The following is a 24,007-nucleotide window of genomic DNA, read 5'->3' as shown; positions in this document are numbered from 1 at the left end:
CAGGGATAGGAGTGCCCATGGTGAAAATGCTATTTCTCCTCTCAGAAACAAATGAATGTCCGGATTTCTAACCAAGGAAAGAAGAAAGGGTACAAGGGATAAATATAGGCGTAATTTGAAATATAGGTCCAATGTATGCATTTCCTGACAGCATTTGATTCTCGAATCTTGCAGTGTCGAATTGTCTTACCTGACTAACGTGATAATCGGAGCTTAGGCGACATCGTTAAGACCTGCGTTAGCTGATCGGCTTCGACCTACTCGGCTACGCAAGTATCCGACTAATCGGTGCATTTTCTAGCGCTGGTGCGACTTCGTGGGCTCCTCAACATGCAATCACACTTTGGTGGCCAGCCTGTGCCGGTGTCGCTTCGGATGCTGACAGAGAAGGAAGACCCAAGGCCCTTGTTGCGGGAAATTGCAAAGTCTGGAGACAGCAACGTTCTCCTGGACCTTGCCGCGGAGAGGCTTTCCAGTGTGCTCAAAGTGGTAAGGCCATTCACGCTTTGCAAAAACCGCAACCGTGTGACTTAGAAATAAATGCCCCAGTATTCTCTTGATAGAACCTTGTGGACTATTTAGTGCTTTGGCAGATCGCAAGTAAAATATTGACTATGTGTTTTCTTTTCCATAGGAAGCATCGGTAACTAATTAATGCGGGAATAGAAATGAGGCACCGAAGGAGGCTTTATACTGTTGATCGAAATTTCCAATGTAATTCTTATTATGAAATTTGCCTATTTATGCGGCAGAAACGTGAACACGCAATTGATTATTCGTTGGCAACGTACCGCCATGTGATATGATTTATTTATTCATCAGGCGATTCTGATAGGTCTTATGCTCGGAGATTCCGGACAACACGGACAGCTTATGAAAAGCGTGCACGGGACATACGCTTTAAAATTTGTGGCTGTCGTAACGCAATGCCGATGTCGACATGAGAGGGACGTAGGTGTATACGCACTATGGATTTAATTTAAACAGATTTTCTGCTATGTCGAGTTCTTTTTTTAGGTATTATATGCATATGCATGTACTGTTTTCCACTCATGTAACGTCCCTGGAATGGCGATACGTAATATGGTATCAAATAAATAAATAAAGAAATTCATACACAGTTCTTACGTTGTACACTGTTATTATGCCGTAATCACTATCATCATCACCTAACTTGTGTTCATTGCTTGAGCAAAGTATCTCATAGCACTATTTAGCATCAATGGTACTGAATAAGGTGAAACCAGCAGGTAATTGAGGTCATATCGCTGGATCAACACGCGCAAGAAAGAGAACAGGACGTGCTACAGAACTCCTCAAACCAACAAGACTCGCAAACATGGATCTATGTGCAGGTATGCAGACGCATCAGAAACTTTAGCATTCATAACTGCGAGTACATTTGGGTTGAATTTTCTTGTGTTTCAGTCTCTAAGATTATATTGTCATCTGACACGGCTGTTCATCGCTACCGCACACATTAGTATATATCGGAATTTCTTCTTAACGAATGAATGCAAGCGTTCATTTATTCACGAAAGGGGGGACCATAAGTTCACTGGAGAGGGAGGAGGGAGATAGGATGGAGAGGGAGGCACTCACTAAATCACGCTCACCAGGCTGCTATAGCTAGACCGAAATGGTTTCACGGGACTGGGCGATCGGGGTGTTCGAGAATGTCCCTTGGTGGAGCTCCAATATGACGATGTAGAAAGATATTGTTGTGTGGGTGAGCATCGGAAGTGGGTCAGTGTAAAATGAGATGTTGTGTGATGGCTTCGCATACAGAGTAGCAGAAGGTATATATGTTAGGAGCAGAGGTGCTGAACTGGTTTTTCCGGTCAGCAAGGGTTTGGCCATTTGTGAAATACGTCAGTCGGGTTGTGTCGCTGTCTTGTTGTAGAAGCTCCAGTTACTAGTGGTGGAGATGTCTTGGAGGGGTACAGCTTAGCAAAAGCAGCGCCGTTGTGTTCGTCTGCATTGTCCAGAGGTTCTATGCGGACGTGTATGGTGTCACTCATCAGGGTGTCTTGGAATTCTTCGTGCGATTCAGTAGTGCAATTCGATCGATTATTCAATAATGTGTGAACCTGTTAGACAATGTCGTCGAGTGCCGGCAGGATTGTAAGCTTTTGCAGTTTGTGTGTATCGGTATTTTTTCGTGGTTTTTTACAGCGATATGGCATTGCTTCCGTAGGTTATTTTACCAATTTCAATAGACCTGGTGAAAGTGACGCAGGCTGTCTGGTATGTGCTACGAAATTGCTGGATAGGCGTTTTATAGTGTGCAAGTGTTTGGTTCATAACTTTTCACCTGGGTGGTTGGAAACAGACCTGTGTTGTAACTCTGGCTAAGAAACCCAAGAATTTTAACGTGCCCGCGTGGGGCCCCGAGTTCATGTTGTCACAGTGTTATTGCCTAATGTGGCAAGAGGATGCTTCGTCTGACACTGACACATACAAGTTTCCTTTTCTCCGGTGCTAGAATAAGTCCCAGTTTAGGAAGAGAGTCTTGGAGTGTAATAAGAGATGGTTAAAGTTCAATGGCCACATCCTTAATATTTTCAGCATGCTCACGTATTCAGCCATCTAGTATGGTCGTGTGTTATTTGGCTGGGATATATTATTGATAGTTTGGGGAGAATATGATCTTGGTTGACACTGTGAGTTGCTTGGATGTTGTCTGGAGGCCAGTTAATGATTTGCAATTTGAGACCACCCGAAGCAACCAGAGGTTACCGTCGGTTCCCATGTTGGGTCCGAACCCTGCTTTGGACAGGTGTAAGCCTGGTGTTAGGTATTCGATGTCCATAATCATCTCAGTGAGTTTAAGTATGGCTGGTGTGAAAGGCATGTGTAGGAGATTGGCGACTACATGGCGTTCTCATTCTTAGGGTACTTAATGACTTTTCTGCGACTATCCATTTGTGTATCTATGTATGCGTGTATCTAGCCGCTTTCAAAACAAACCGTTTCGTTGTGTACTTGATAGCCGAATGATCAGGGCATCGAAATAGCTGTGCTGAAGAAACAGGGCTCGAAAGCAGTCGTTGGACCAACTTGAGTCACTGGATTTGTGGGAAGGTGTACATATGTGTCGCTTATCAGCGAAACTCATTCCCGTCGACATGGGTTACTGTAGATGCAGGACTGGGTATTAGCCCCTCTTGAATGATACTCTTTGATGCCAACTTGGAACACAGCGATGAGTCATTTTGTCTGTGCTGGTTTTCAATTGAACGTCTTTCATGCAAACATCGGACACTGAGCATGTGTCAGTAGGCATTTGCCGCTCTGTAATGACAACGCAGCTCATCTATGTTTATCCAATGCTGGACGAAATCGAACGCACGTCACCAGGTTTCCTGAAGAACAGCAACTTGACTCTTTAGCAGGCTGTGCCGAAAATGCACTGGATACGTGCCGCCTTTTAATTAACGTCTTTCACAGAGACGCTTTAGCTAGCTGTGCCATGAATGCGTTGTGGAAGTGTCGCATTTGAGTTAAACTCGCCCTAACTTGGGTCTCTGTGTATGGGTCGCTTTGGCATGCGGTCAGCAAAGGAACGATTCCCAGAGTTCGCACTTTAGAGCATTTTGTTGAGAAATATTGGATGCGCTTGGTAGACGATCACAAGGAAGAAGGCGGGCGATCGTCTACCAAGCGCATCCAATCTTTCCAAATACAATGAACCAACTTGCCCAACAACGCAGCCCGCTAAATTTTAGAGCGCAACATTTATTGCCACATTCCTGCGGCGAGCATCGGCGTTGGCGACGGCGTAGCCGAGCGAACGAGTACAACAGCGAAGGATAAAAGATAAAAGCGTGGTGCCGTCTTGTGCCGCGCACGGCGTGTTCAGCGAAGACTGCTACGTGATGGCACCAGAGTACCGCGCGTCATCTGTTCACTTCTCTTTCTTCGGTCGCTGCTTTTCATCGGCTAACAAATGTTAAAAGTTATCGCTCGACGCACGACGCATCTGAATGTATCAGAAGTTTCTCGAACGCTATCGATAGTTCTATCCGTTGGCTGTCGTCGCGAAATCTTCTTGTAATGCGATTTTATGCGCGACGTGAATTGTGCAGTGCTTTCTGGAAGCCACGCGGGCATCAGCAATTACTCTTAAAACTTCGACGAGTCATGTATAAAAGCCCAGATCCGCAGATCATATTTTCGATGATCGCCGACTCTGCTCGCCTTTATCGTTGTGCTTGAGTCTTACATGTTTCGCAGCGCTTCTCTCCGGCTACAACGTGCCGCACTAGTCGGATTATCCGCGCCAGCCAAATAAATGCGCTCAACTTTTGCGCTCAAATTTTGCTAGCGACATTATCGTAATCGTCGGGGGATTTTTATAGAATCTTTTTTACGGTTTTGGCATTGGATTGAGATTATCGTAATCGTCGGGGGATTTTCATAGAATCCTTTTGCTGTTTTGGCATTGGATTGATTATTGACAGGTACATGTGATCCACAACGATTCCTTGGGTTCATGGGTTCTTTCTTACTTCTAGAAAAGCTAATTCAGTTTCGTAACACCTTCTCGGTGATACCGTCGTGGCCCTGAGCAAAGTCGTTTCTACCCCTGTTAATGGCGGCGTGACGTTCTCCCAGCGTAAACGGCGGGTCCATGTCAGTGCTTGTAGAAAATAGTATAGGGGTCTCGAGGGGCCCGCGCTCATAAGTGCTCGCGTTAGGGAAAGTTGGTTTTATCTGTCGGCGATGTTTGTTTTAGTTGGAGCTACTTATTACCGCGTGATGTTGTAGTCTGCGCTATTGAGTTTTGTTATATCTCTATGCCGGGAGAAGAAGCCTCCCTTTATTTCCTAAAGTGGGTTTCATCAATTTTCAGGCACAGAAAATAGGAATCGTAACGGAGTATCACAGCTACGTTGTGACAACACTGGTGAGTCGTGGGCCGGTTTCCGTAAGTGTTTGCATGATATGGATTTAAACCATCTGCAGGCGCTGTCTCCATATATATATATATATATATATATATATATATATATATATATATATATATATATATATATATATATATATATATATATATATATATATATACATATATATTCGCGCCCACGAGCGTGTGTGTTGGAATTTGTCATTTCGTCGTACCTTTGTGGAACGGTGGCAGGGGTGTTATGGGATTGCATAAGCTCCGAAGGTGCAAGCTGAAGTTCGTGTTTCTTAAAGCTTCTGTCGGCAGCAAACTTCAACGAAATTTTTCTCGTTTTTTTTTTGTGTCACTAAAGAGCACTGCGAGCCTGAAAGTTCGAACAGCGCATCACATGCTATGAAGTGCGCTTTTATTTGTTTGTTTACTGCCATGAATATGCCTTCTAGATTTGCTTTTACGGAGTATGTCAAGCACAAGATAGCTTCATACGGAGCGCAGAGAGCAAGGCAATACTAGGGAAGTGCTAGCGAAGCAACCAAATATGCACTGGGAAACCATCGTTTTGTGTTTATTGAACTGTTTTGTGCTTTTAAATGCTGAACTGACTGGCGTGGTTACGTAGATATTTCATTGTGTTTGACAATGGGTGGAAGTTTTGATTACATCTTTATTCAAAGCAGGATATGCACACTCTGGACCTCACGCCCTTCCAATACTCGGGGGCAAACCTCACTGGCTTCGAACTGCTGAACAGGGAACTATGGGAGCAAGACATCGGTGCCGTCCGCCAGGCATACGCTCAAAAAGGCGTTTATCCCATATTCCTCGGGCAGAGGCCTTCCAGAAACCCCATGCGGGTGAGTCTTTGACTGCTGCCGAAAGCATGTCTTTGCAATTTGCCCAGGGTTCATTACCGCACTAGAAATTTGCAAGTTCCACTACATGTTTATGACATTAAAAACAGATGCGGCTGTGTGAAAAAATATATCCACAAGAAGTGGTTATTCACTGCGGCTGTACCAGAATTATGGAGGAAGTGTTAGTGAAGCAGTAATTTCACACAGAAATATTGAGCTCGGGAGCTCCAATTGAAATGCACGCGAATCGAGAAGTTACATTTTTCGGCAACCACAACACCAATTTTCGCGAAATATATTACATTAAAAGATGTTTGAACCTAGTGGCTTTGAAAAGCGCATTTTTATTAGCCATCCAATGTTTTAGAAAAAAATTCTTGAATAGATTAAACTTTGGAAACCTCACTATGAAGTTTAAAAATCTAACTTAGCAGTGACAACCCGATGCCATAGTTCTGTAAACTTGACCTAAAAAATGTTGGAGGATTCTTAAGCTTCGCCTTTAAGAGTGGAACGCTATATCATCGAAAGATCCTTGACTACTTCCCAGTATTCGCGGCAACTGGAGCTTATGTAATCGTAATGTTAACCGGGAAACTCTGGCGGCGAACGCAATGCACTAAGGCGAGCTTTCTGGCAAAAACGCGACCTCTTGCGTGGGCGGTGATGCAGCGGAGGAGAGGGCCGTCTGGATGTGTCGCAAAGAACCGGGCGCGCCGGTTCTCGGGCGCCGTGGCTAGTCTATATATGGTAGAAACGCTGCAAAAGGTGCCTGTATTTGAGTTTGCGCTTAACAGAATTATGTTTTCTCGTATATTAAAGTTATATTCCGACAATATCATGTGTGTAGGTTGTGTGTAAGTCGCACTTTACGATTTTTCTGATGTATATTACCTTCAGGAATTCAATTAATTGACTAACTTCTTCGCACTGCATGGAGGGTCTGCGACGCGGAACCCTTAACGCTGTCGCGTTAATATTGCATCACTGGTGGACACAATGGTAAATTATACACTGATCTAAAACCAGGGATTAACTAGTGAGACGGCTTTTGCGAAACTCACGTAAATATTGCAACAAGTTTTTATATTATGTTTCACTTTCGATTTTTTATATTTCAATTTGAATTCAGTGCTTCGAAATGTGGCTACAAATATTGGCAAATATAAGCTACAAGTTTTGTCAAATATAAGATACAAAAAGAGGTCGCATAATCCTTATCTGTATGGGAGCCTCATGTGAAAGTTAGTTGAGGAGAGGACAGTCTGTACGACAGTGAAATAAAACGAGTTCATATTGTTCTCATATTGTGGATTTAAGAGTAAAAGAAATCTCAGTCAGTAAATTGAGCACAAATACACAAAAAGTAAGAAAGTAATCAATATAAACAGAAAAATTAAATTATGCGAGTATCAAAAGGTGAGTGTCAAACGTCAAGCACACGCACACGAACGTAAGGCGAAGAACGCACACATATTTATTCAGGTAAAAAGAGAACTCACATGGTAAAAAAAAGAAAACTAGGAGCAAATTGCGTGAAAGATAAGGTAGGTAGGAAACAAAGATGAAAGTGCCAACACCGGCACTTTAAGTGCTTCCCGCCAATCTTCGGCAGCAGGCTGACGCCCCCTACCTCCCTGATGCATCATGATACACAGTGAGCAAAAATGATTGAAACAAAAACAAAGAAAAAGGAATGCACATCAATTAGTAGATTCTGCAAGAACATTTTTAGATCATTTTATGTCGTCTTACTGACTGTAATAACTAAGATGAAGTAGTTCCACAATAAAACGCAAGAAAAATGAATGTGCATGCACCATAATTTTCGCCCCCTTTGAGCAAGAAAGTATTTTTTTGTTAGATGCGAACCTCTTTATGTTACCGCTGACTACAGATAATGTTGAAATTAGTCCAACCGTGGGCTTAATGCTTATCAGGTTTTAAATCAAGACGCCTAAATTGCAGTTAAATATCTCACATACGGTACCAGGTAATTGCTTCTAAGCGGTTCTCTTGAATATGCATTTTAAGTGGTATAAGTTTGATTGCTTCATTTTGAATGACTATTAGGGATTCATTAGAATGACAGAGCTTAAGATTGCTGTCTACTTTGACTTGTACATATGTGACACATTGACTTGCGCTAATTAGATGCCGACTAATTGATACGACAGTTATACTACACCAGAGACATTGGCGAGAGCTCAAAACAATTAGCTCTGATTTTTAATGCATCTATGGGCAGTTTGATTTTAATGCACCAGAATGGAACGTTTCGAAGAGGAGAGTTCAATTAAAATTGTAGTGCTGAAATGACATCCACAACATGTCACTGACTGGCTTCAAACTGCTATAGGCTGTAATCTGTAAATACATATAACCAATTTTCCCCCATAATTGCAATGTTTTAACAGAATAAGTTTACAGAATTACGATATGGTTTTTCAATGGCGATTTAAGCGTTTTTTTTTTTACTGCGGGCTTCGATTTCTTGAAACTTGCCTATATTTTGCAATATATGTAAAACAATGGAAGTAATGAGTTACAATGTTGATTTGAGAAGTAGCTAGAATAATTTGTTTCCTTTGAATACAACAAATTTCAGTGCAATCGGTCAAGCGGCTCAGAAAAGCATTCCCGTCTTTTGCACGTCTCTGCGTAAGCCAAGCGGAGTTGGGCTGGGGCTAAAGCTTCCTCTGAAGTCCATCGCTGCAATGTTAGAATATTTATTCTTCTAGGCATCTGCAGGAACCCTAGAATTCAGCGCAATAGTCAAGAGCAGCATCACTCGTTACAGTGCAGAAAGCACTGCAAATCACTATTGCGGAAATCCTTTGGGTTAGGGAATTTAACCAAAGGGAAAGTTCAGGTTGGATGGCAATTTTTACCTTCAGTGGAACTCGTTAAAAGATAGCGGGATTTCTGGAGAACTGATTTCCCACATTCTAGTTTCCTGCACCTAAATCTAAGTACAGGAAAACAACCGTGTACTAAGGTTCAGGTGCACTTTAAAGAACCCTAGGTGGTCCAAATTTCCGGAGCCCTCCACTGCGGTGTGCTTCGTAATCAGATCGTGATCGCGCAAAAATGCAATTATTATTTTTTGTACTCAGTATAGCCGATTAATTCGCTATCACCTTGCGATTTGCGAGCATCTTGATCAGCTCAGGTGTGACAGAAAAAGTTCCAGAGGGGCGTTGGTGCCAGGTTCTTATCACCGCACCAAGACAACTTTCCCCTTTCAACGGCGGAGCTTGCTTTGTGAGAAACCAACAAGGGGTTATTTCGTGGCTTTACGCTACTTTGTAGTAGGTGACGATTTCTCTACTTCTGTGGGTGAAGCCGCGGAACGCTTATCATTGCTAAAACGCGACAACAACGATTCAACATGCATCTGCGCTTTTGCTGTGCAATCTCCGTGCAGTTCCTTATTATAGCACCTCTTGTCGGCTTCATTTGGGAACTTTCCTTGTTACCCAGACAGAAGCTGCACTCGCTCAAGACGCAGTGAATATCCTCGCAAGAGGAGTGGGGAGCTTGGCGACAACAGGAAATCTGGGCCGGCCACCAGCCATACGCTGCCGAGGGAATCATTCCTTTGAGGTGTGGGAGCAGTCTCGGCTCCTTGTGGACGCTGTTAAGAAGGTACTATGACAGTGTTGTGTTGTCTGCTCAGGCTTAGGTCATCAGTGCCCGAAATAAAAGGTTTCAAACTTTCTTGGCAACGGCCACTGTAAGGATAAAGGAAAACTGTCACTCTAGAAGGAGAGTTTGCATTTCTTGAATTATACTAAATGTTAAGGAAGAGTTATGGCGGAAAGAGAGCGCATCATTCCCAGGACGAAGAAACCTAGACAGACACGGGCGCTGATTAGTAGCTAAAATCTGCATCTAAAGTTCACCCGCCAGTGCACCAGCGAAGTCATTCCACGAGGAGGCCCTCTAGTATGACGTGGTGTAATCGGAAGCCTCTGACCACACATGAACATTTACGGTTCATCGAAAATCAGCTGAACTGGTTATGAGCGCAATGTAGTGAATTCGTATTCCAGTGCATTTGTCTATGTCGTGTAGCGCGAAATGGGGGTCAGTTTGGGATAAGTCTGTCGAGGTTTGTTTTAAAGCTCCTCGCAAGGTTTAGCGCTGTTTCGACATTGACATGCACCAGCTAGCACGCGCTAATACCTTGACGCCAGTCTCCATGGCTACGGAGCTCGGATTATTCGAGCCGCAAGCAAATTATTCAAGAACGATCACCTGATTTTCCTTTCGTTTTCAGGGCAAATAAAGCTGCAAGTCGCCGCTGACACGTGGTTCAGGTTGCACACTCGCTTACGACTTCAGTTTTCGAATTTCCTTTGCTAAATATAGTTGAAGCCGTATAAAAAAAGCCGCGTTTGCTTATCGACTGCATTCGGAAACACTTCTGGCGCATATTTGCTGGTCACAAAACCCGCAACAAATGTTTTTGTGCCTCGAATCTGGTTAAGTGGTTACCTTCTAGTCTGTATACCACATACCTACTTAAAAAAATTTTAATAAAACATTGCAGAGAAGCATATTTGAGCTTTCGCGCGATAAGCAGGGCGATTGCACGGGATTCCTGGAATGGCAGCCTAGTTGTAACAAAATGTACGTTGTGATACGGGTGGCACGCTATATGTTGCCAGAGAAATTCAACGGCGAGTACGCCTGAACGCAGCATATACATCGCTTAGCCTCGCATTTTTAACTGTTATGTCGCAAAGAAATGTGGTCGCGTGCAGTGCTCGCAGGAAAGAAATTAAGATACGTATTTACCTTATGCCTGTAACAAATGTCAAGCTAACAATAAAAAAAGAAAATACGGAGACACAGTTGTTACCCCTCCGACTCCCTTATATTTTCGAAAGAAGAGTTTCTTTTTCCTTATTCCATCCCTGGAGTGTAAACGAAATAAATGTTCATTTTTCATTATACTGGCATTTTTATTTCCTCATTAAGTCAGCCCATTAATCCTGCATTTCCCATTAACTAGGCCTATTGCAAGATGAAAGGGCTCAAATAGCGGGAGTCTCGTTAGGAGGACGTATGAAGAGAAGTGCACTGTTTCCAAAAAGGAGCACTGTAAACAAAATACTACAGAGGACTTTCTCCGCGACAACGTGCTCATGGTATTATGACAGGGGCGACGCGCTCCCGCTGTATATCGTTGTCTATGTGAAGAAATGGAACGCTGAAAACATAAACGTGCGCCACCGCACAAGGGTGTTTTGAAAAAATTGATTGAAGCTCTTGTGATAAAGTTTCTACGTCAGCCTAATACCGGTAAAGTGTACAGACGCCTGATTAGTGTTTTGAAAAAAAAATGTCGGCATGGCGAGATTCAATTTGTACTAGGTTACACCCAAACTGCGATAAGGGCAAGCGAGAACCGCCTACAGATAGAGGGAAGAGAAATAATTGTTTAGGGGTTGGGCAGGAGGGTTGGCGAGGTTGGTTCCCCAGCACGGGCGAAGAAAAAAAAAAAGGCCCGCAGCTTCATTATTCTACTCAGAAGGAACACTTGCTCTGTGGTGTTGCTGTATCACTGCACAGCAAAAAATAAAATAAAAATGAAAATGCAACAAAAGCATCTGAAGATATCTACTCTTACAGAGCATTTGCTTCAGCGTAAATGAGTGAGATTGTCTCGTAAAGAAACAGCGCACGAGTACACGTAACAAGTAAAAAGAGAAGAACGCACTCCCTGAACTCACCGCTCAAAATTTATTAAAATAACGAGGTTAACATAAGCGCATAAAATATCGCGAGGTAGGTGCTGAATTGTTTTGCATTTCGCAAATGAAATGCTGTGTTTTTTCTTTATCGGTGTGTCCGTGCGCTGGTTTTTTACGATGGAACCATACTAAGTCCGCCAGCCTACAGTTCTTCGAAAAGATTCTTTAACTTTTAAAAAACAGGTTGTCTCGTATTCTGAAATTTTTGCTTAACTGAACGGAAATCGCAACCACGGTGTAAAGTGGAGAATTTGGTACCAATACGGTTATTCAATGAGATTCGCTCATCTATTCAACATTTCTTTAATTGGCAGTTGTGAGCAGCGTCTTCAGCCACGAACGTAGAGACAGACAGAGCTCTCATCTGGAAGCCAAGATTTCTTGATTTCCGAAAGGGATGCAGCTCCTCTCCTCTCTCTCCAGCATGGCTAGTCGGAACACAGACATGTCGCGTAGTCTTTTCTTGAATTCTTGTGCTTTCTTTAAAGCTGCTTTGCAATTTTTTTTCGATTAGTCAGTTATATGTTGCGTAAAAAAATGTGCAAGAATATAATTCATGCGGTTCTTCCTGTTCCTCTTTACAGAGCAATGATTTCCTTGAAGGAGGTCATTTTTTTAAAACAATTTATACACTGCCACACCGCCTCTTAAAACTTCAATAAAAGAATGGGCTTTAGTTCGTTCCCTTAGAGGGATAATTTTTTATGCAGGAAATTAGAGAATACTGAAGATGTTTTTTACTAAAACCTTCTGGGATGGGGTTTTGTTGAGGCGCGTTCTCAAACGGACCTTAAGCAAAGAGTTTTCTTTGGACACCCTTGAGAATAAATTTCTCCCAGTTCAAAATAAGGAGGTGCCACAGTTGGATCTGGCTATGTTACTTGAACTTCACAGAATATGGCGATCTGGCATGGCGGCATGTCACGTTAGTAAGAATGCACATTGGGTTGCAAAGTACTTTTTAGAACCTATGCGTTCCTGTGTAGAAGCGCAAAGGAACCAATCCAATGTTGCTCAATAAAGCCGACAAGCCGAAAGCCTTCTAACACATTAGGGAATTTCAGAAAATCTGTAAGGGCAGCTCAAGCTCGGCTAAAGTTGTACTTTTTTCTTCTACTTGTGTCTATGTTACTAGAAAAAAAATGCGTTTACGAAGGCAATAAAAAAGTCGTAGTGCAGGTTGCTTAGCCACATCTACTATGCATGCCACATTTATTTAGTAATCTTATAGGCTCGCGCATGCAATTAGTTTCACCCCGTATTGCGTTATCCTTACCATATTTATTCATGAGTCGCCAGCTTTTGTGCGCAAATCCCGTGGGTCCAGTTGGAATTCGTGAACTTCAACTGACGCTCGCGACCTGTGTGTTCTGAGGGACGTGGTCCCCTCTATTGTCAACTTCGTTGCAAGAAGAAACTACTGTACTGTCAACACTGTAGTATACTATCTAGTATGATATACCAAGGCTGCACTAGCGACTACTCTACTACGATACTAAAATGTCATGGAATGTAATAAAATTCAAATTATACAATTTTCCGTCTCAAAATAAATTTCGCTTCCTCGCGGAAGTCAGCGCGGCACCGTTCTGACCAGACGCGCCTTTTTGAAGCAGTAGGTGCATTGCTCAACACAAAAAGCAGCGTTGTGACATAAACAGATTTTCAGAAGCAGAAAGGCACAAAAAAAGCCAGCGCATGTGAGCCCGTAGTGTTTTAATCCGTGCCTAGATAAGCAACATATAATTGAGCCAGAATATATATATATATATATATATATATATATATATATATATATATATATATATATATATATATATATATATATATATATTTGTGTGTGTGTGTGTGTGTGTGTGTGTGTGTGTGTGTGTGTGTGTAACTGAAATAACCGAAAAGAAGATAACTGGCAACCGGCAAATAAAAGTATTGCTGCCAAGCTTTAATGAAACGTTGAATGTTTCTAAGCGTTGCCTTTACGCGTTTTTCACAGACGCATTTCTCTGGTCTGACTGGTCCCGTCTGGCTCGACCACATGGGTCGCCGGCACAATGTATCTCTTCATGTGGTGAAGCTGAAGCGAGGAGGCCTGGCTTCAGTAAGTAAACTTTTTTTTTTCACTCCTGTTTCGTAGCTGTTCGCGCATGTCCCTTGAAATGATAGTTAACATGGACCTGCCTTATTCTCGCAGGCTATTATGAGTGTGTGCTCGAATGCTTACTCACATTTATCTATTATGGCGCCTGAAATGAACAGCTTCGCATATAATGGCTGAAATTAATGCCTAATGTCAGCGTGGCTTGCAGGGCGCACAAAGCAAAGCGGAGGCTCAGGGCGGAGGTTTGGGGTGTTCAAATTTACCCTAGGCTATTTATGAGCGATAGTTGCAAGAAATACTTCTTATGAAGGCTTTAAGTCAGCATTCATCCTATTGCAGCATTAACAACCCAATGTATGAAATTGTAAGTAGGTACGTACAGACATAACGGGGTTACCTGTTTCGATGTGGTGGGAGAAGCAAAAATATTAGCCCTGATTGAAATGATCTATATTCAAATATATTTAGTTACCCAGGCTGCAGGAAACGCGGGGCAGTTGTATGGCACGTTTCAGTTGTGTGTATTTTAAGGCAGCCGTTTACCCGACGCTTTAATCGGAGGGGCCGTGTGCTGAGGACGACGGATACCGGCAATCATGACGAGTATACACGCAAGAATAATAGGAAGGGTGAAGATAATGCTTACAATATATGTATTGCACCAGTTGAAAAAAAAAGCAGTTTGTATAGGTAAGTTGCGAATGAAACAGCAGAGCGGAGACCATTACCACAGACAGAATAAACCCGAGTGCTTGCTCAGAGATACGCGTTTGCCGAAAACTTTACCCAGCTTAAATTCGAGATTACTGCAGTATGAACAGTATATATATATATATATATATATATATATATATATTGTCGCGTGGTCGTGACGTGAAGAACACAGTAGCAATACTGTGAAAGGAAAAACTGGCTTTTATTGGGCGAACCTGTGCGCACAAAACAGGCAACACTTAAACCACAACGAGAGTGGCGAACACCGTCAGCGATCGTCGAAAATCTGATCAACGGGTCAAGCGCGCGTCGCCTTTTATACGTCAATCGTCGAATGTTCCAGACTAATCGAAGGAACCCGCGTGTCTTTCACAAAGTTCTAGATTATTCGCGTCGCGCGCACATGCAATCAGTTTACACAAGGTACGGTCACAGACACCGGATGGAACCATCGATAACATTCCAGAAACTTCCGATATGTGCAGGCGCGTCCTGCGCTGTGCGATAACATTTGTTAGGCGATGAAACGTGTCGCCCGATAAAGACAAGTACACGTGTCAATATATATATATATATATATATATATATATATATATATATATATATATATATATATATATATATATATCTACGGATGAGACTAACGTTTCGTCCATCTGTTCCTTCTGCTACGTCCAAGTTTAAAACGAACGAGCCCAGTCGCACCTACTAGCCACTGACAATGCCCGCGAACGTGAATATTTTACGACGGCATCGAAGAAGTGCCTTACTCAACCAGACACGCAAAAATAAGAAAAACGAAATATTGTCAACAGACCAAAATTGCCTGTGTAGAGGTATGGTTTGCCCAAAACCACATATTCTTAGCGAAAAGTTTGATCGCAAGATAGTTCCTTCGCAAGATCCATTTCCTTTTTAGTTACATAGTTTGCATCGAATAACATGTCGCCTTACCTTTGTGACCAAACCAAGTGGTGGCATCTTTACCTATCCATTCAATATACAATGCATATACAACTGTACACCATGGTATGCGTGGTTTAAGAGTCGTTTACTCGCCGCATATTCGCTTAGAAATTTGAGGCGCAGAACACTTGGCAAACGAAACGCTTGAGTTCTAGCTGAATTGACTCCATTCCGTATCTCTGTATATTTATTGGAGCAGTTCTTTCTCACTTAACACGCGATTTTTCAATCTCTTTTTCTGAACGCGTTGAAATGTTGTGAGCTTTCAGAACTCTGCTGGTCTCAAAGGGGTCTCAAAGCGTTTGTTTTTCAATACCTAGCTTATATATTGTTGAGCATGGTGGAAGGAAAGAACAAGGTGAGAGCATTGAGCAACACAATTGGAACCAGACCATCGGTCTAAAATAGCATATGCTGTGACGCAGATGACCTACAGATCAGGCCTAAAAAACATGTGTTAGATATGGTTTCTTATGCACTAGAATATGCCTTTGACCTTACTTTTTCTACTGGAATCTTCCCGCAAGAAGTGCAGGTTGTGAAAGTACCAGTGTTGCACGAGTGCTGAGTGAAAAAGACGTTTAAAATTTACAGGCCTGTTTCTATATTACCCGTAATATCAGAATGCTTAGAAAAACTGATTCAAAAGAGCTTGGATTCTTTCTTTGATAAGCACCATGTCATCACTTCGCAATTCGGGTTCGTGAAAGGTCGCTCTCTTAGAGCAGAAGAAATTTATACTGCATTCTTTTGAACGTAAACTACACACATTAAGCATCTTCGTAGATTTCTCGAAAGCTTTTAGCACCATAAATGATACGACAATGTTAAAGAAATGCATTTGATACCGCTTTCGAGGTATTTTTTTCTAAAACGGTTTGAAACATTGATGTACCGTCAGCAGGTGGTTGTCATCAACGATCACGCCCCCAATTTACAATCACTTTCAGTGAGAGTGCCCCAGGGTAGTGCTTTAGGACCCCTGTTATTTTGCATATCAATCTTTAACGTTGTAAATAATGATACTTCCGTACAGTATATAATATATGCTGATGATACAACGATACTTCTAACTGCACAAGATGACAAACACTTAATTAGCGACTCCACTCGCGTGCTTATGAAGTTATGTTATCGTCTAGAACAAATGTAAATTCTTAGAAAAATTAGCGCTACCAAACCGAAAGCTGTTTTGTTTAGGCCTCGAAATCGAAACATCGTCTCCCATGTAGAATTCAAGCGTAACAATTCAGAAATCCAGATAGTACCAGGTTTTAAATGCCTAGGTGTAACTTTCGAACAACGAACAATGTCACTTTCGAACTTAATCAATGAACTTTCGAACAATCTCACAGACTGCCCATGTTGAATCACTGCTTTCCAGTAACTCCAGGATTTCGGGCATTCGTCGAGGGTACGTTTTTCATAGCCAGAAACAGTCAAACTTCTCATCTATAGATAATTGTTCTTATCTGGTATAGACTATATATTGTCATCTTCTTTTGGCCACAACGCCTTTCGCCAGACTTTCATGACTGTCCTAATTTTTCACATCACTTAACAAATATCCGTAAATTACATATAATACCGAAAAATACTGTTGGTCCCAATTAAAAAGGTTCCTTATGGTGGTCACACCGCCTCACTTTTTCATGAAATGAACCTAGTTACTCTACCAGAGTGTTATCACAAAATTCTTATGAAGCGGTACACGCAGGACTTATAAGTCATAAATATATAAGTGTTGTTTAAGGCTCAGAAAATTTACTTATAACACTCGTCTCGTTCAAGTGTGAGGCATTCGTGCACACGCACGAATTACTGGAAACAAATCCTGTGATTTCTTTTGCCGCTTCACTTGAATCTACTTAGAATCTGAAAACACCGATTGCGGCATTTCAACGCTTTTTTTGCACGTTGTTGTACTCAAACTCCTTGCACTATTTTGTTTATTCCAATGTACCGCTCGTCTTATGCTATTGTTGAAATAATGTAGGTTGTACTTTTTTGTTTATACCTGGTGATTCGACCCACCTCATTTTTATTTTTTATTTATTCTGGCCTTGGTGCTGATATTTTATTTATTGCAATATGGTGTATTCATCGGCTGACGTCAATGTTACACAGCATGCATTTGAGTTCCGTTTTTATTGGATCAGTACTCGCAATATGCCTGGGCATATTGTTGGGATTATTATGCGCAATTTCTTATTTTGTTTGCATGAAATGTACCTTTGCATTGTTGCATTTGCCTGTCCCTGCAATCTGTACTGCATGGGTCAGGGTCCTAGTAAAGCAGAGTGTGAGACCGGGGTAGTTGGTATTGCATGCTAAAGTGACTGTCGCAAGACTGGACACGGGACACAGAAAGGCGACAAGGACAAGCGCATGTTTTTGTCGCCTTTTTGTGTGCTGTGTCTGCTCCTGCACTAGTCACTTCAGCAGTCCTATTCAAGCCCGCATAGCGACTTCTTAGCACAGCCGTCAACATTCCGAATGTTGGAATGAAGTTTGATTTCATTTCATAGTTGCGAACTACATTGCAGGTATTTGTCAAATGCCGCATATAAGGCATATTTGTTTTATGGTACAAACTCTGGGCAAACTTCATATTTTCTGTGTTTTAAAAGGGAGCAAATATCCAATATTCGCTGGTTTTTTTCGAATATCTATGTTCAGTGCTATTCAGAAACTTCACTGTTTAAGCTGACTGAAAATTACACCGCCATGCTAATATTATATTATTACAGAGACGTGGTTGAATAGTTTAGTTCCCGATGACTGTGTTGTTCCTCCAGGGTATAAAATATTCAGATGGGATAGGGGCTCAAGAGGTGGGGGCGTAGCTGTAGCTGTGAAATCATCAGTTAGGGCAGAAAGAATAGACTCTAGCCTTTCAGAGACAGTGTGGTGCAAAACCTCATTAAACGGCGTTGCGTTCATAGTGGGAGGCATATACAGGGCCCCTGCTACCACGCCTGAGTTCCTGGACGAATAAAACGCTTTTTTGTGCACTCATTTCAATAATAATACGAGGCTAATAATGACTGGAGATTTTAATTTACCCCACATAAACTGGAAAACTCTCTCGCCCGGACATACGGAAGTTTCGAGTGCTGAAAAACTACTGGAAATTATGATTTATCATAGTTTACGGCAAATTGGTGAAGAAAATACACGAGGAACTTTATATTCTAAGTCATTGTTAGACCTTGTGTTCCTATCTTGCAAAATAGCTGCTAATAGTGTGTCAGTTTAACCAGGAATATCGGACCACAAAATGATATCTGTCGATATACCAATCGATATACCCTGTCGCCGGCGATTACCTGCTTTTAAACTTATAAACGACTACGCACGGGCAGACGATACAACAATAGTAGATAACTTAAGTCTATGATTTAGTGAATTTGAACTTGCGTCATCTAGTGAATCTGTAGAAGAATTGTGGCAACGGTTCAAGGGAATCGTCAAGCACTGCGTAGACAAATTTACTCCTACCCGCATGAAAAAAACAAAGTAGCATAGCCCATGGATAACTCGGGAAATAATACACTTAAAACGCAGAATAAAACGATTACGCAAAAACAAACAAAACCCAGCCCAGGTGTCCAATTTGCGTGCTCAACTAAAATTAGTGTTACGGGATACTAAGCAAAAGTACTTTAACATAACGCTTCCTGAGTTCCTGAAATCTTCGCCACAAAAGTTTTGGATGCACTTAAGGGATAAAAAAGAAGAGATACACCAGATAAAAAGCGGATCTCGAATGATAACGGAAAAAACGCAAATAGCAGACTGCTTCAACGTATTCTTCCAGTCAGTATTTACGAAGACGAGAACAGAGCAAAGAAACAATGAGCGCAGTGAATTGGACGCCTGCGCAATGCGCCCCCTAGAAATCACTCAGGCTGGCATATTTCAGCAATTGCTTACGCTTGATGCCAAGAAAGCAAGCGGGCCAGACGGGATCCCAAATGAATTTTGACGGCGATATGCTGAATGGGTGTCATTTTGCTTAACCATAATCTTTAGAAAATCCTTGGAAACCAGTTCACTACCTCAAAATTGGCGTAGCGGTGTTGTGATTCCGGTTCTTAAACCCGGCAGTCGAAATCAAATTAGCAACTATCGTCCCATATCGCTTACTTCTGTGACTTGTAAGCTTATAGAGCATGCAGTAGCAAAGCATATCATTCTTTTCCTTGAAGCCAATAACTTTTTTCTTTTCATCACAACATGGATTTCGAAGCGGATTATTCACCGTATCGCAACTCATTGAGACGATTCATGATTTTTATCTAGCTTTGGATGCCTGCGAACAAATTGACGTCATCTGCATAGATTTCGCAAAGGCCTTTGATAAGGTACCGCATGGTAAATTGCTTCTTAAAATCCAGAACGGAGGTATTGCTCCAGACATTGTGAACTGTATTGCAGCCTATTTGAGTGGTCGTGTACAATCCGTCCGGATTGAAAACATCATGTCTGATCCACTAGAAGTATTGTCAGGGGTTCCACAAGGGTCGGTATTGGGGCCGCTATTGTTCTTGATTTACATCAATAATATTTCCAGTGTTCTGGAATCACCTGTTAAAATGAAACTTTTTGCCGACGATTGTTTGCTTTATACGACTGTGGGAGATAAAACCGACCAAAGGAAAATAATCGGTGCCTCCAAGGTTTACATAACTGGTGCATAAAGTGGGAAATGGTAATAAATTATTCGAAATCGACGTTTGCTCATATAACAAGAAAGAAAACTGTGCCTTCCTTTGACTATGAAATTGGTGACAACTCTTTGTTCAATGTACGTAGCTTTAGGTACTTGGGGGTGATCATTAATCATGACTTGTGCTGCGCCCCCAAGTGGAGGAGGTCTGCTCTAGGGCTTACAGGAAACTCTTCTTTCTGAGAAAAAAGTTGCAGCATGCTCCAACACATTTGAAGCTCATTGCGTACAAAACATTTGTTCGCCCGGTTTTGGAGTACGCCTCCTCAGTTTGGAGCCCTCACCAACTGTGCTGGCGAGATAAACTCGAAAAAATTCAGAGAACCGCGGTGCGTTTTGTTTGTTCGCATTATCGGAGAGCCGATTCTGTAACACACATGTTGAAATGTTATGACTTGGAATTGCTAGAAACACGACGAGAAAAACAACGCATGAAATTATTTTTCCAGATAACCAGAAATCAAATAAGAATAAACAAAGAAACATACATTCGCCCCCCTTTAAAACACAGTGCGCGTTTAAACCACAGTGCTAGTGTACAGCCTTATAAAACACGCCTTGATGGTTTTGAATATTCGTTCTTTCCTTCATGTATTAATATATGGAATGGCCTTCCGGACTGCACTGTAACAGCACAAGATGCTAACGAATTTTATAGTCTATTGGAATTGTATAACGGGCAACGGGTTAATTAAGAATTGATCATGATTACTGTTATTCTGTGTATATTTGTTCATCCTGCCTGTAATTTGTGTTTGACAATGATGTATAACGTTGTATTGTCGGTTTTTATTTTTTTTCCTCTCCTGTAATGGCCCTCATGTGAGGGCTACAGTATTCCTAAATAAAATATTCAGCTGTCGCACGAGGTTGGCGTTTTGCAATCTGCAAACGCCGGTGGCTAAAGAAGTGACTACTTCAGCAGGCTAATGAGGTGCTCCAGAAGTCGTAAAGTACTTAAAGGTGCTGTCGTAACCCTTTCATCACCTTCACGACTGTAGAAGTCGTAAAGGTGATGACAGAGTCCGCTTTGAAATGCCGCTGCCCTCCCAGTTCAGATCTAGAGTAATCGCTGAGGTGTGCAGATATTTTTCTGAATTCTTTATATTGCAGGAGTCAGCCCTGTACGTCTCAGCGCCCTGTACGTCTTCTATGCTTTCGTCCTGTCCTTCACACTGATTTTACCACCTTCAACTTTTAATAACTTGTTGACCAATTTATCGACATTTTCGAGGTTCTTTTCAAGACACCGCGAGTAAACTCCACCTAGGCACCATGATGTTGCACCTGAAGTCTTTGTCCTATCAGTAGCTAACGCTATCTGCAATAGTCGGGCAACATGAAAAAATGATCTTAGATACATCATAACGTGTCGGTATTTTTTTACTGCAGCAGCATATGCTCGCAGGAGGGAGCATTTGTATATAAACACATTTGTTTTACACAAATGTTGTAATCGCGCACGGGGTCAACGTGTCGTCATGTTCTCGGCAGAATATTGTCGACGCCTGTTTAGAGGGTAACTTGATGCTACTTCTGACGAAAACATCGTTCAGATATAGCCACTACGTTACAATAAATCACTTCATAGAGGTGTGATTTGTACTTCCTGTTTCCTTGTTTTCCATCAGGTCGGAACATGGAGCGCATCGTCGGGGTTGCACATGACCCGTATGGAGAAGACGTTCCAGGAAGAAGTGCTGAGCACGCTGAGAAACAAGACTTTAAGGATAACCACCATTCTGGTGCATGCGCTTATATTTCACAAGAGCAGATTTCTGTGGTTTAGTAAACTTTAGGGCTACGTGAACTACCAGTGTGCGCGCTCTCATTGACACTGCAAAAATCCACCATTTTCACAGAGCATTGGAGATCGTAAAGCAGTCCTACAGATCGGGACGCACAGGCAGGTCTAGTGATAGCACCCGACGCAGTCTAAAATGGTTATAGTATCAGTATTTTTTATAAATACATCACAGGTTCCTTTTGGAACATTGGGGGATGTTGAAGTAAAACAACCATATACATGTATATATAATAGTGTGTAGAAAAAGGAAGAGAAATAATTGACGGGGAGAAGCTATGGTACACAAATACACTAGCTGAAAAAGCAGACCAGGGAAATGTGCAACCATTAAATACACCTATAATAGGTGCCTGCCGCTTATAGAACGAGCGCTCAATACGCATTAGAGTAGTAAATTTCGGGCCAGCTGGGGCAGCACTCAGTTAAAAAGGGAACGGCATGGTGCTGCAATACGCACACGTTCACGAGAAACAAAATGTCAATTCAGCTAAAAAATAGATAAAAACGGCAATTTTCCAATTTTGCAAGAAAATATCTTGAAATCTGTGGCGCCAGACTGACATAGCAGAGCTCTGGATTCGACGCAACGTTCAAGAAAGGAGACTACCCTTCAATTTTGTGAGCGCTAATATGAAATTTTGAAGACATTAATACTTTACCTGTTCAAGTTGGTTTGCTGTTACTCAATACTGTCACCCCAAGCTATGATGCGCTTCAGGTGGCTATTAGGCGCCCTATTTGGCTGTTCTATAACTTCACGCCAAAGCTTAATTTGTGCCGAAAAATGTCACTAACGTGTCGACTAATGCGAAAAATTATTAATGCCAACGTTCTGAACGCTTTCCGCATGCTATCTCGTGTTTATAAAGCTTGGGCAACCTCAAGTTCTTGATCATTTCGCGCCTCCACTGGTGACTTTCCCGTTTCTTCTCGTTTATCTTACATTCTTATTTTATTTCAGTAAAATACACAAAGGCGCTCGTCTCCACCGCACTGTAAAAAACGCTTGTGTGCGAGACACGGCAGTAGCAGCAGTTTCCACTCAATACGATACCCACGTAGAGGAAGTAAATATAAAAAAATGACGTATTAGGAATTGTATATAAGTGTTCTGTTGTAAATTATACAAGATTTCGTCAGACTATCGACTTCATCAGCTTGTTGCTGTGCTTAATAGAATGTAGCGTCTGATTTAAAAAGGTTTTGAACATAGATATGCACATCCTTCGCAATTGTCATTATAGTCTACTGCTCAGATACAGTTACTGCTTATGGGTGATATTCAAAACGAATGGCGCTGTGGCAACGCTGGCCGATTGCGCCATCCTCTCTACAGCGTTGCGAGGCGGCTGCATGCTGCGATGATAATGCGCCGTCACTATGCGGGAATTTCGGGCTGTATTATGGAACAATGTTTTTGCCCGTCTAGCGCTTAATAAATAGCTAACCTCGTGAATTAACGAGGCTATGCTAATGACCTTTTGAACTCGATGATATCCGCCTGGAGAGCAGTCTCGAGAGGTATAAGCTATTGTATTAGCACCGAAACCTACGCCGAGCCTCCTTTTTGAGCGATGTATCCTGCAGACCTGTGCGAGGTGCCCGGGAATATGGCGTTATTTACTCTATAGTATAGGAGTCAGCCTTCTAAAATATTTTTGCATTGCGACACTGCTGTACAAACATACTTGAAGTGCTAACAGCATTACAGCTAAGGTAGTAAAACATATGGCAGTAACAATATCTTCGAAGACTAAATAATAATACATGCGATAGATAACCATCAGACAAGTGATCACAAATTATGCACTTCAATGCTTATTTCGCGTACTAAGGACACCTCTCGATACTTAATATCGGCTACTTATGCACAGATCGCTGCAAATTTAACATTTTTGGTTTTTGCCCAATACATGTTCACGGCTGCAAAAGGGCACAAACTGTTGCTGGCGAAGGAACAGATCGCCCGCTTTCTTCATGAGAGTGAACCGCTGTTGGAGCTCGCTAATGAATGGAGGAGGAATCAGCTGATGTGTTTTCCCGGGAACCCTTTCACTTTGCCATTCCGAAAGAAGGCGGACGCCACATTGTTGCAAAGTGGACAGATGGCGCTTTACATTTTGAATATCGCCTATTCGTTAGTACGATTATTATTTATGGCGTTA

General features: G+C 42.0%; 1 protein-coding gene across 2 annotated transcripts in view; it reads left to right on the top strand.

Annotated features, from left to right (window-relative positions):
• Window positions 1-24,007, top strand: part of LOC142584844 (glutamate receptor ionotropic, kainate 2-like) — a 240,089-nt gene that overhangs the window by 177,380 nt on the left and 38,702 nt on the right. The window contains exons 5-10 of one of the 2 annotated variants that reach the window (XM_075695144.1): window positions 302-489; window positions 4,856-4,909; window positions 5,584-5,763; window positions 9,247-9,411; window positions 13,519-13,623; window positions 21,667-21,780. In XM_075695144.1, the coding sequence (XP_075551259.1) occupies window positions 302-489; window positions 4,856-4,909; window positions 5,584-5,763; window positions 9,247-9,411; window positions 13,519-13,623; window positions 21,667-21,780 (806 nt within the window). The remainder of the gene's footprint in view (window positions 1-301; window positions 490-4,855; window positions 4,910-5,583; window positions 5,764-9,246; window positions 9,412-13,518; window positions 13,624-21,666; window positions 21,781-24,007) is intronic. The other variant, XM_075695145.1, reaches the window with a different exon arrangement.

Source organism: Dermacentor variabilis, chromosome 6 (genome assembly GCF_050947875.1).
Source record: "Dermacentor variabilis isolate Ectoservices chromosome 6, ASM5094787v1, whole genome shotgun sequence".
Taxonomy (NCBI): Eukaryota; Metazoa; Arthropoda; class Arachnida; order Ixodida; family Ixodidae; genus Dermacentor; species Dermacentor variabilis.
The sequence above is the reverse complement of the archived record's forward strand: the minus strand, read 5'-3'. Positions and strand labels throughout refer to the sequence as shown.